The 13,237-nt window shown below is 34.5% G+C and overlaps 1 protein-coding gene across 3 annotated transcripts in view; it reads left to right on the top strand.

Annotated features, from left to right (window-relative positions):
* Nucleotides 1-4,516, top strand: part of LOC119532402 (signal recognition particle 54 kDa protein) — a 43,378-nt gene extending 38,862 nt beyond the window's left edge. For 2 of the 3 annotated variants that reach the window (XM_037834812.1, XM_037834811.1), the window contains 2 exons: nt 1,715-1,810; nt 3,997-4,088. In XM_037834812.1, coding sequence (XP_037690740.1) covers nt 1,715-1,810; nt 3,997-4,088 — 188 coding nt within the window. Of the gene's footprint in view, nt 1-1,714; nt 1,811-3,996 lie in introns of all 3 variants that reach the window. The other variant, XM_037834810.1, reaches the window with a different exon arrangement.
* Nucleotides 4,517-13,237: the final 8,721 nt, after the last annotated feature.

The following is a 13,237-nucleotide window of genomic DNA, read 5'->3' on the forward strand; positions in this document are numbered from 1 at the left end:
CTCCTTATTTCTTTGTAATAACTTTAAAATCCTGGATTTCTTTCCACAATTATGTTTTCTCTGTTTTTTATTTGCCTTTTATATTTGTTTATAGTTTTTAATGAACAGAAGTTTTCATTTTTAAAGTCGCCAAGTCTATCCATCTTTGCCTTTATGGGTTCTTTTATGCACATAAAAGCCGTCCCCATTCTTATACCACAATAGTGACTATATTTTCTTCTACTCTTTTTTTTAACTTTATTTTTGTGTTTTATTTCTTTTACATCTGGAATTTGTTTTGATGTGAACTGTGTGTGAGGTAAGAAGATAACTTCGTTTTTCCAAAGAGCTATTCAATTGCCAACTATCCAGTCCTTTTTAAAAAATTGTGAAAAATTTTCCATAATGTCAACGAGTATTAAAGTGAATTTATTATTTCAAAAAAGGTTGATTAAGAATGTCCAAATATGAACAATATCACTGAATAGGTTTTTTAAAAGGATGAGTTTTTACAGATTTTTAAAATATCATCTTTTGTCTTTGACTCATCTTTTTTTCCTTGTTTGCTATAAATTATTTTTCTTTCATAACAGGGGAGAAAAGTTAGTTAGAGAAACATGTTTAAAATTAGTTATAACTTCCAACATCACATGCTATTTCAGGTAGTGATTAGTAAATATATTACATCGATTTCCCAAATGACCCTGGCTATTCTTGGTAAAACCGCTGCAAATCCATCAGTCAGATCTTATCTTTGCATCAGTTTGTTAATTAACCCACAACCAACTTGAAATGGAAAGTGAATATGGTACACATTCTTTCCACCAGATTCTTATTATATGTTAGAAGTTTTAAATCCTCAGAAACAAACTTTTAGGACAAATCACTGATGAACATGGATTCACATCTTCAACAGCTTTACTAATTGTGAATTTTTTTCCACAGTTTTTATCAAATGCCTTATAAAAATATATTTTCTCTTTCATTCATAGTTCTTAATTCACATAATTTACTCACATGAGCCAGCTTTGAAAAGACAACCAGCAGTAGCTTTGATTTTCGTTTTAATTATGTTTTTCTGAGAAAGTAGCATAGTTAATTCTCCTTTGAAATAAATCAAGCAGTTTTGCTGAAAGCTCTACCCATACACTGTTGCTTGATGATTGCTTTTGCTTCTTGTCTCTTAAGAGCACAGCTAATCTCACAGGATGCTCTTAACTGTTTCTGCCCAGAATGCTTCTCTTTCATTGGCTGTCCATTTCACTGTGGATTTTTGACTAAATGTGTGAATATTAACTGAGAAATGATTTGCATTGTTTTTCTGTTGTCTGAAGTTTTTCATTATCTTTTAATAGCTTCTTAGATATATACAAATATTCAAGTTCCTGGGTATTCATATTCACTTAGCAATCCACTCTCTCTTCAAATTAATAACCACTGGATACAGTTTTGCTTATAGTGGATTATTCACAAGCATAAATAAAAGTAAAAACAAAACTCTTAGCCCCTAAGAAAGTCCCTTAAATGTTCCTTAATTGTCTAAGATAGAATTTATCTTGTTCTTCCTCAAAAATATTTATTCAATTGAGAAAAAGACTAGAAGAGAAAATGTAGAAATAGAAATAATTGTATTAGTCACTGTGATTTTCTTTGTATTTTCTCAATTGTCAAACTGTCTATGACAACCTGATTGTTTTACATTCTTTATTACTCAAACATTTTTTTTCTTTTTCAGGTGGTGACATGTCTAAGAATGTGAGCCAGTCTCAGATGGCAAAATTGAATCAACAAATGGCCAAAATGATGGATCCACGAGTTCTCCATCACATGGGTAAATACAGATTGGTTACCAGCTGCTAATATACAGTTTGATTTATAAGGGTTGAGTTTAAATCACAAACCCTGTATTGTGATATTATGAAAATCTGTTCCAAAGATGTGTATTTCGAGGGAAATGGCCATCTGAATCTTAAGTTGAATGGTTGTAATAGCACTGTGTAAGGTTAGATTTTATTCATTTTTATGCTGTTTGATTTTTGAGCAAGCTATTTAATCCTCTTTATTAATACTTATTCTAGTGACTCTTTCTTAAAAAAATAATTTTATTGAGATATGTTGACAAACCCAACAGTCATCCACAGTATACAATCAGTTATTCACAATACCATCATTAGTTGTACGTTCATCACCAGAATCAATATTTGAACATTTTCCTTACTCCAAAAAATAAAAATAAAAAATAAAGGTAAAAAAGAACACCTAAAACATTCCATCCCCCCCATCCCACCCTATTTTTCATTTAGTTTTTGTCCCCATTTTTCTACTCATCTGTCCATACACTAGATAAAGGGAGTGGAGCCATGAGGTTTGCATAATTACACAGTCACACCATATAAGCTACGTTATGCCATCATCTTCAAGAATCAAGGCTACTGGGTTGCAGTTCAACAGTTTCAGGTATTTCCGTCTAGCTATTCCAATACACTAAAAACTAAAAAGGGATATCTGTATAGCGCATAAGAAGGCCCTCCAGAGTGACCTCTTGACTCCATTTGAAATTTTTCAGCCACTGAAACTTTGTTTCATTTCGCTTCCTCCGTTTGGTCAAGAAGATTTTCTCAATCCCAGATGCTGGGTTCAGGTTCATCCCTGGGAATCATGTCCCACGTTGCCAGGGAGATTTACACCCCTGGGAGTCATGTCCCACGTAGTGGGGAGGGCAGTGAGTTCACCTGCCACATGGGCTTAGAGAGAGAGAGAGGGCCACATCTTGGCAGCAAAGAGGTTCTCTGGGGGAGACTCTCTTAGGCACAGTTATAAGTAGGCTTAGCCTCTCCTTTGCAGCAACAAGCCTCATGTAGGGGCAAGCCCCGAGATTAAGGGCTCATCCTACTAAATTGTTAGTCCTCAGTGTTTGTGAGACTGTCAGTAATAACCCAGGTGGGGAAGTCCAACATTTCCGCATTTTTTCCCAGTTCTTTAGGGGAGTCCTGCAAATATATTTTTATTCTCTGCCTAAATTACTTTGGGATGTACTTGGATTTCACACTAACCTGTACAAACCTTCCAGATCTCCCTTCCTATTCAAAGTTCCATGTAATTATGATGTTTGAATAAACTGACTATACCAGTTAGTGTGCTGCAGAAAATATAGATCCTGCATGAAATAAACATCTCTTCCCTTGATCTCACACAGAAGTTGAAGTTTTAAAACACAGTCAATATCGTCCTTTAACCTTTGGCCTGATTTGCCTAGTCCTAACCAGATCCACTTCATTCATATCTCTAATTGAAGTCTAAACTCTCTTTCAGCTTTTTTGTCAGTTGCTGTGTGAGGTAATACTGACATTCATAGCTACTGAGCTCTAGCTCTGAGTTTTAGGTGTCTAGTGACTTTTTTTTTTTGAAATCTGGATATTTTCAATGATGGGATTTTGAAATTATATAAGTATTTTGAATCCCAGTTCCACTTTTATAATGTAACCTATGAAGAGTTCTTGAACCTTTCTGAACCTCACCTTTTTTTTCTGTAAGTTTACAGATACTATCTCATCAGGAAAGTGACTATTAAATGTGCTAATGTATATGTAAATGTGCAGTACAGTCCTGGGCATATAGTAGACCTCCAATAAATGGTGAATTCTTTTCTTCCTGTAAGTCCTCTGAAATATCCCCATTGATTACTTTTTACCTAATTTAATACAATTTACAAGACTCTTGCCCTTCCCAGAAAATTTTTTTTTTAGATTTCTTTCTTTCCTACTGTGTGACAGATAGTTTTAAGATCTTTTTATTCTTATTTATTTGTCACACCAACTCCATGGTGTAGGTTATTCATTCCCTTTTACAGATGAGGATACTGGTGATAATATAGATTTTTAATTGGTATGTTCTTTAAGGTTAATGACTAGATTGCACTCAGAACCCAGTATTTTTTAGAAGTTAATATGCTTATTATGCAAAAGTAATACATAAGTTCTGCTTAATACTTTTCTGTTTTTGCTCTGCTCATTCTAGGTGGTATGGCAGGACTACAGTCAATGATGAGGCAGTTTCAACAGGGTGCTGCTGGCAATATGAAAGGCATGATGGGATTCAATAATATGTAAAGAAGATGCCTTACTATAAACTGACTCAGTTGATTGCATTATTTGCTGAGACCTCAGAGTTTCCCTCCTTTTTAAATGGGAAAAAAAGTATTTTTCTTGCCTTTCTTACCTTTTTCTTTTTCTTCTTGTCCCTTTTCTCTTTCTTCTTCTCTTCTTTACTTCTTCCCTCCTTCCCTTTGATGTAAGGGAGTAATATATTTTTGGGGGGGAAATCATTATATTTTTGCTCTAGATTTCCTTCTCCTATTAGTTTTCAGCATCATAACACTTCTTAAGTTAAACAAATCATGATGTAAAATTTTAGTACTTAAAAGATTTTTAATTGTCTCAAAGGCCAAGCATCACATTTGTAAACAGTCCTGGTCAGTAGTTACATGATGTCTCAATAAAAGTGCTGTAAAATAAACTTTAAAGTGGTTTTAAGTTAATGGGTTGCATACTTACTTTATGTTTTCAAATTATAACTGTAGTACATAAAATGGTAGACTGTAAAGCCAATAGATACATGTTATTTAAAACTACGCCTGGAGGTATAACTTAAATAGAAATATGGTAGAGTAACTTAACCATGAGTGTTAGGAATTTTTGCTTGACTTAGAATAGTTGAGATAATTTTGCCATAGGAAATCTTAGCTCTGCCACTTAAATTAAAATTGAAAATTTGGTTACAGTTCACAATATGTATTTTGTTTATAACTTGCATTCTTAACTCATATTTTTAAAGCCTTCATGACAATATTTTTATTTATTTAAAGCCAATTTTGTTGTGTTTCTTACATCCCAAAAATATACACTTGATGAAATGGGTACACTTTGATAGTAATTACTAATATAAAGACCTGTTAGTGGGGAAATAATTGCAAATATTAGGCTGTCATCTTACATATTAAAAGTAATGAGACCGTGATCTGGTTATTGGTTACCTTGGATTGCTGTACAGTTCATTTAGAACTGTGGATTTTAAATAAATCATGAACAAATTGAAAATACTAGAAAAACTCTTATTCCTACTCATTGAGATCATGAAGATCAGTTCATCAAACTAGGATGAACTAATTTTCACTGAAGAATTGATTTTTGGTAGGAGAGAGCAAAAGAAATAGATAATTTTTATGGTATTAATTTCTTGACCCAAATGTTTTAAGAAGGTCTTATAAACCAAAGTATCTTTAAAAAATAATTACACAAGAAAGCAACTGATTTTCTTGTTTACTGGAGCAATCATTTTATATCCCACTTAATTTTTTTTTTTTTTAAATGAACCAAAGACTATTGAACATTGTATACCCTGTAAATGTTGTGTTCTGCAGAAATGCCATGGCAAGGTCCAGGTAGAAATTTGACAGTAGTGAAAACATTTTTCTCTGAATTGCTTTCTAATTAAACTGATTCATGCCACCTTTTCTGGGTATGCATTTTTGCAATTTCTGTCTGCAGGGGACCTTTTTTCAATTTTGACCAGGAAAGAAATGAAACCCTTGGCCATAATAACTTTTATGGCTTTAGGCATAACTTTTTGACGTTTTTGTGTCTGAAGCAAACTGTATTTTTCAGAAGCAAAAATAACAGTGGCAGAAGACAACATGAAAAGATTCAGGTTACCTATTTCAGGTTCCAGTTCTCTTTTATTAAAACGAAGAACTGGAGATGCTCTCTAACATCGTGGTTCTATTATTTCCTCAACATGCCATCTTTAGTTATAAAAGCTAGCCTTTTGTTCCCCCAGTTTTTATGTAGGCCTTGATGTTTGATAACATAAGTACTATGTGCCAAAATTAAATCCTTTAGTAAGTTTAACAAATTTCCTTTTATGTTTCACTATTATTAAAATTGATACCTTAGTTTCTTGATATCTGATAAATTCCCAATTTGGACCATGAGCTATATCTGATAGTGTATAACATTGAATTCTTCCTGATTTTTATTATAATGTCACCTAAATATGTACAAATATAAAACTCACTATAACTTCCTTACTCTTATAGTGCTTATGCAACTAGAAAGCAAAAACAAACTTAGAAATTAAATATTAACATACTATGCAACCAAGTAAAAGGCTAATAAACAGTTTGATGTGATGAATGGCAATATTTTCCTGAAAGTATCACATTTGCTGACATGTAAGATATAAAGATATATATATATACACGATGCTTTACGATTTTATGGAGGAATTTTTAGAAAAAAAGTCCTTTACATCATGTGGTAAAAGTAAGTTCAAAGTATTTTACATAAACCATTATTTTTTTTTTCAAATACGGTATGTTGCAGTATGAGAGGAAGTCCTAGGTTCTGATATTCAGTGATACTATACTAACTTTGAAGTATAGTGTCACATAGCTAAAAGAAATATGTATCAGTGTATTCTCTTGCACAAGAGGCAACCAAACTGTAAATTTACTGGAACCAATGCCCCATATTATGTATAGTAATATAAAGGGAAAATGAATATAATACCATTACCTTATTTCAGTGAATTTGGGGTTTAAAAAGTAAATCATAGTATGAATTTGGATGAATTTTTTTTTACAGTTAGCTCTAGTGTATATAAAGAGATGTTTCAGTAAAAAATTTTACAGTTCTTTTAATGTAAAATAATGAGTGTGAAGGAATTTCAACTTCATACTTTTATATGCCATGAAAGAAAATATTTCACTATTTTAATACAGTAGGGCAACCAAAGAATTTGAATGTGTTCTAATAAAAATCACTGGTCAGAAACATGGTTAAATAACAACTAAATGTAAATATGTATTGATTTCCTCAAAACCTAGCAATAATTATTAATAAATCCTGGTAAATTATCATATCCAAAGTCTGAAATCTCATCACAGTTTGAATCTAGATGATTCTCTTCATCAGAAAATAGTCCCTGAATTAGAAACAGTTGTCATCTTCAAAATTCTGCTTCAAATTCCAAATACCATGTTCTGAATATTAAACTACTGCATTAAGCATGAGACTAATGTCTTCTTTGCTTTTGAGCCATAAACAATGAATTTACACTACAAAAATGTTAGGGGATTAATTTAAACTTTGCCTCTAGATCAGTTGTGTAGCTTGTAGATTGTTACTTGTGTGAAGTAGTTATTGATAGGATGTGAAATTTTGCTATAATTCTCCCCACTCTTTGTCACTAGAGGTTAGGTAACTATTTGTGCTACGAGTTTAGTAGTTGCTTACCCAAAGACCCTATGCACTACCCAACTTGTATCAATCTTTCTTTCATCTGTAATATGGGCACATTGAGTACAGGTGATTTGGGGATACTTTTTAAAAGTGAAATACTTCTTGAAAGCTGGTGTTTATGATAAATTTACTTTGATAAAATGTGGTGCTGACTGCCACACAAGTTCTTTTGAGTTTGGCATGCATATTCTCTTTGTAATTCTCTCATTACTTTTCTCTCTCCATTTGAAATCATCATTGCATCAGTGTGGTGCTTTTGTTACAAGTGATGAAACTATATCATTATAATTATACTATTAACTATAGTCTATAGTTGACATTAGGATTCAGTCTTGTACAGTCCTATGTTCGTTTTTAAATTTTTATTTTAGTAACATATATACAAATTTCCCCTTGTAGCCACTTTCTAATACATAACTCACTGGTGTTAATTACATTCACAATGTTGTGCTATCATCACCATCCATTACCAAAACTCTTCTATCATCCCAAACAGAAACTTTGTACCAATTAAGCATTAACTCTCAGTTCCCCATCCCCACCCCAGCCCCCGGTAAGCTGTATTCCAGTTTCTGACTTTGTGAATTTTTTTATTCTGATATTTTATATCAGTGAGATCATACAATATTTGTCCTTTGTGTCTGTCTTATTTCACTCAACATTATGTCTTCAGGGTTCAACCATGTTGCCACATGTATCAGCACTTCATTCCTTTTTACAAGTGAATAATTGTCCATTATATGTGTATAGCAAATTTTTTTATCCATTCATCTGGGTAAACAACTTGGTTGTTTACTTCTTTTGGCAGTTGTGAATAATGCTGCTATGAACATCAGTGTGCCAATATCTGTTCGAGTTCTTGCTTTCAATTCCTTTGGGTTTATTATACTGAGAAGTAGGATTATGGAATCAGTCTTTCAAAATTATGGAGACTGTTAGTTGTGGGCTTTTCATATATGCCTTTTATCTTGTTGAGGAAGTTTCCTTCTTTTCCTAGCATTCTAAGTGTTTTTATCAAAAAAATGTGTATTTTGTCAAATGCCTTTTCTACATCAATTGAGATGATCATGTGTTTTTCCCCTTTATTGTTTTATTGTGGTGTATTACATTAATTGATTGTCTTGTGTTGAACCAACCTTACATTCCAGGGATAAATCCTACTTCATCATGGTGCATAATTCTTTTAATACGCTGTTGGATTTGGTTTGCTAGTACTTTGTTGAGGATTTTTGCATCTGTATTCTTAAGAGATATTAGTCTGTAGTTTTCTTTTCTTGAGGGTGATGTGGGCCTCAGAGACTAAGTTAGGGAGTGTTCCTTTCTCTTCAGTCTTTTTGGAAGAGTTTGAGCAGAATTGGAGTTGTCTTCTTGGAATGTTTCGTAAAATTCCCCATGAAACCATCTGGTCCTGGGCTTTTCTTTTTGGGGAGGTTCTTGATTACTGATTCAATTTCTTTACTTGTTATTGATCTGTTGAAATCTTTTATTTCTTTTTGAGTCAGTGTAGGTAGTTTATGTGTTTCTAGGAATTTGTCTATTTCATCTAGGTTTTCTACTTTGTTGGGGTATAGTTGTTCATAGTATCCTCCTACAGTTCTTTTTATTTCTATGGTGTCAATAATAATATGTCCTGCCTTTCCTTCCTGATTTTAGTTATTTGTGCCTTTTTTTTTCTTTATCTGTCTTGCTAAAAGTTTTGTCAATTTAGTTGATTTTTTCAAAGAGCCAACTTTTAGCTTCATTGATTCTATCATTTTTTTTTCTCTACTTCATTTATCTGTAATCTTTGCTATATACTTCCTTCTGCTCCCTTTGGGTTTAGTTTGCATTTTTTTTTCCAGTTCCCCATTCATGGAATTAGATTTGAGATCTCTGATATGAAAGCATTCTCTCTCAGCACTGCCACTGCTGCATCCTGTACATTTTGTTATGCTGTGTTTTTCTTTTTCATTTGCCTCTAGTATTTCTTAATTTGCATTGTGGTTTCTTCTTTAATCCATTGGGTGTTTTAAGAGTGTGTTAATTCCTATATATTTGTGAATTTTTCAGTTCTCCCTCTGCCTTTCTTGCTTCGTTCCACTGTGGACTGAGAAGATAACATTTTATGATTTGTGTCTTTTAAAAATTTATTGAGACTTTTTTCCTGACCTAAAATATAGCCCATCCTGGAGCATGACCCATATGCACTAGAGAAGAATGTGTATTCTGCTGATGTTAGGTGAAGTGTTCTACATATGGCTGTTGGGTCTAGTTAATTTACAGCATCATTTAAGTCTTTTATTCCTTACATATTTCTGTCTAGATGTTCTGTTATTGAAAGTAATATATTGAAGTTCCTACAATTAATGTAGAATCATGTATTTTTCCCTTCAAATCCATCAATAATTGCTTCATATATTTTGGGGCTCTGCCACTAGGTGCATATGTTTATTATTAAGTTTTGTTGAATTGATCCATTTATCAGTATATAGTGACCTTCTTTGTCCCTTGTAACAGTTGTTGAGTTAGTCTATTTTATCTATGAGAATAGCTACCCCAGCTCTCTTTTCGTTACTATTTCCATGGTATGTTTTTTCCAACCTTTCACTTTCAACCTAATTGTGACTTTGAATTTAAGGTGAGTCTCTTGTAAACAATATATGAGTTGGGTCATGTTTTTTATCCTTTCTGATAATCTTTGCCTTTTGACTGGAGAGTTTAATCCATTTATATTTAAAGTCACTGCTGGTAATGCAGGTCTTTCTTCTGCCACATTGCTATTTGGTTTTTGTACAGTGTATACCTTTTTTGCTGTCAGTTCTTTGGTTCATGCCTACTTTGATATTTATTTGCATTTATTTTATTGTACCATTTTGAGGGCCTTTCTTTTTTCTGCTAATATTTTTATATATGTTCTTTGTGGTTCCCTTGGGGCTTACATTTAACATCCTAAATCTGTAACAATCATGTTTGATTTGATATCAGCTTAACTTCAATAGCATACACATGCACTGTTCCTATACCCTTTTGTCCCTGCACCTTTTTTTTAATACTTATTCCCAATTATATCTTTATACACTGTGTGTCCATAGTCATAGATTCATCATTATCATCTATGAACTTGCATTTTAGAATTTGTAAGTAATAAAAAATGGAGTTACATACAAAATATGCAATACAATAGTACTGGTATTTACATTTACCCTAATGAATACCTTTACCGGAGGTCTTTATTTCTTTATGCTGCTTTGAACCACTGTCTAGTGTCCTTTTAGTCTTAAGTCTCCCTTTTGCATTGCTTGTAGTACGTGTTTAGTTGTGATGAACTCCCTCAGCTTTTGTTTACCAGGGAATGCCTTAATCTCTTCCTCCTTTTTAAAGACAGTCTTACTAAATATAAAATTATTGGTTTGCAGGTTTTTTTTTTTTTCCAGCAATTTAAATATGTTGTCCCACTGCCTTCTTGCCTCCATGGTTTCTGATGAGAAACTGACACGTAATTTTATTGAGACTTCCTTGGACCTAACATGTTGCTTTTTTCTTGCAGCTTTTAGAATTCTCTCCTTGTCATTTCACAGTTTGACTACTGCATATCTGGGCATGATTCTCTTCAAGTTTATCCTGTTTTGTTTTCATTGGGCTTTCTGAATTTGCATATTATGTCTTTCATTGAATTTGGGAAGATTTCTGACATTTTTTCTTTGAATCTTCCTTTGCCCCTTTCTTCTCCTTCTGGGACTCCCATAATGTGTATATTGGTATGCTTGATTGTTTTCCACAGGTCTGTTAGTCTCTGTTCACTTTTTTTCATTTTTTTTTTTTCCCTGCATCTTGGCCCGTTATCATTTCAATTGTCTTGCCTTTGAGTTCATAAATTTTTTCTTCTCCTAGTTCCAATCTGGTGTTGAGTCTCTCTAGGGAGTGTCTCATTTCAATTATTGTGGTCTTCAACTCCAGTATTTCTCTTTGGCTCCCTTTTACAATTTCTGCCTCTTTATTGTGATTCTCGTATTGTTCCTTCATCATTTTCACGATATCCTTTAGTTCTTTCTGTGTCTCCTTTATCTAACTGGATATGTAGAGGATAATTTTTTTTAAAGCGCTTGTCTGGTATGCCTCAGATCTAGTCTTCTTGATGGTTTCTGGATTTTTATCTTGCTCCTTTTTATGGGCCATCATTTCTTTCTGTTTTGTAATCTTTTGTTATGAAGTTCACATTTTAATATTTTAAAGCATTAGCTCTGGGATTTAGTTCCTGAATTCTGTTAAGTTTGTATCCAGCTGGTGATATGACAGAGAGTTCCTTTACTTCCATGAGCTAACAAAAAGAAACAAACCAAAACAAAAAGCACCTTTTGTAGTCTTTCCAAACTGGCTCTGTGTTGGCTGGTGCTTTCCTTCAGAGTTTAGTCCTCCTTTCAACACGATCAGCCTGAGGCAAATGCAAAGTAAAGCCTCTTCTCAGTCTTTTCTGATCTTGGGTCTTGTCCTTGGCTTATACTTGCTTGTGGCCTAGGATTTCCCCTGTTTTATGGGTTTTTGAATGCCCCCTATACTCCCTATAAAATAGACTGTGCCCTTTCATTGGTGCTCTATTGTATGATTTACAGCAGGTAATCCTTTACCTCAGGCTGATTTGACCTATTTGTTTCTTACATGGCTTTAGCTGTCTGCAAGCTGCTTCTGCCTGAAGGGCAAGTTCTGGGAGGGCAAGCCAGATGAGTTTCCTGTTTCAGTCTTCAGGATGCCACCCCATAGATTGGCACCAATATACTGGCACCCCAGTATGTGCATAGGGGTTACCCTGCTCCCTCCAGAACAGGGCCAGGGACCCACATTTGGAGTGCAGGCTGGCTCTATATGGTGCTGTAGATAGATCAAGGAGGGACCATCAAAGGCAGCAGGAGCTTCTACCATTTTTAAAGCTGAGTTTTCTCTATTCAGCACACATCCAGTTACTGCAACCCTTTAACTGTTTTCTGGAGTTTTGAGGAAGACTACTCTCCCAGTTCCAAGATTCTGCGGGGAATGGCACCATTGAGCATCTCACACAGCTGCCAACTTGATCTTCACAGTCTGACATGAAATTTATAGTATCAAATGAAACTCCCCTCTCACCAAAATAATATGTATTTTATTTTTGACTTTTACAAATTTGTGGAAACTTTCATGCTAAACTGTGTAATAAAAAATTACATGGAGATGCTCCAACTAGCTTGACAAAGTCATTCAGTAATCATTTCAAACATGATTTTGTTTTTAACTTGGTTTAGTCTTGGAAAAGATGGAAGAAGTTAAGATGCCCCCTGTTTCACAAAAACAAACCCCTAAAGTACATAATAAAATATTCCTCATAATTGTCAAGATGGAAGCTTGCTATTACCCTTTGTTCTCCATTAGGTCTTCTCAGTTAACTTTTCTAGTTATACTTAAATATTTCAGACTAGTGTAAGCAAAATGGACTTTTAAGTCCCTAGTTTCAAGGTTATTTTAGCTGAAGTCATACCATCTATGTTAATAATGGAATATGTATCAGGAGTTGTACGTTTTATAATGAATTACCAGCAAGCATCCCTTGATACATGCCTTTGAAGCTCATTACACAGCTTGTCTCATTTTATAAGCGTTAAGAACGAACTTTCTGGGAGAGTGACTGCCCAGGACACAGTAGGTATAAGTGGTTGCGCCAAGATAGTGATGCCAGAGGATCCACCTACAGGTAGGAGGCATGACGTCACGTGTGGTACTAGGAGGTGGTTCAGCCAGCTCCGTACTTCTCGGCCGGAAGCCATGCAGTGGAAGGCGTGACTCCGCCCTGTCCAAGTGGAGGGTTGCGCTTTCCGGGCGGAGTCTGCTGGCGCCCAGGCAGCGGGACTGGCGAAGCGCTGGGCCAGTCCTTCCTCTCCGCCGTGGCGTGTCTGGGCGCGGCTGGAGGCGGCGCTGCCGGTGCGTGCCACTTCCCGACTGTGGGAAGGCGGAGG

Source organism: Choloepus didactylus, chromosome 4, assembly GCF_015220235.1.
Source record: "Choloepus didactylus isolate mChoDid1 chromosome 4, mChoDid1.pri, whole genome shotgun sequence".
Lineage (NCBI taxonomy): Eukaryota > Metazoa > Chordata > Mammalia > Pilosa > Megalonychidae > Choloepus > Choloepus didactylus.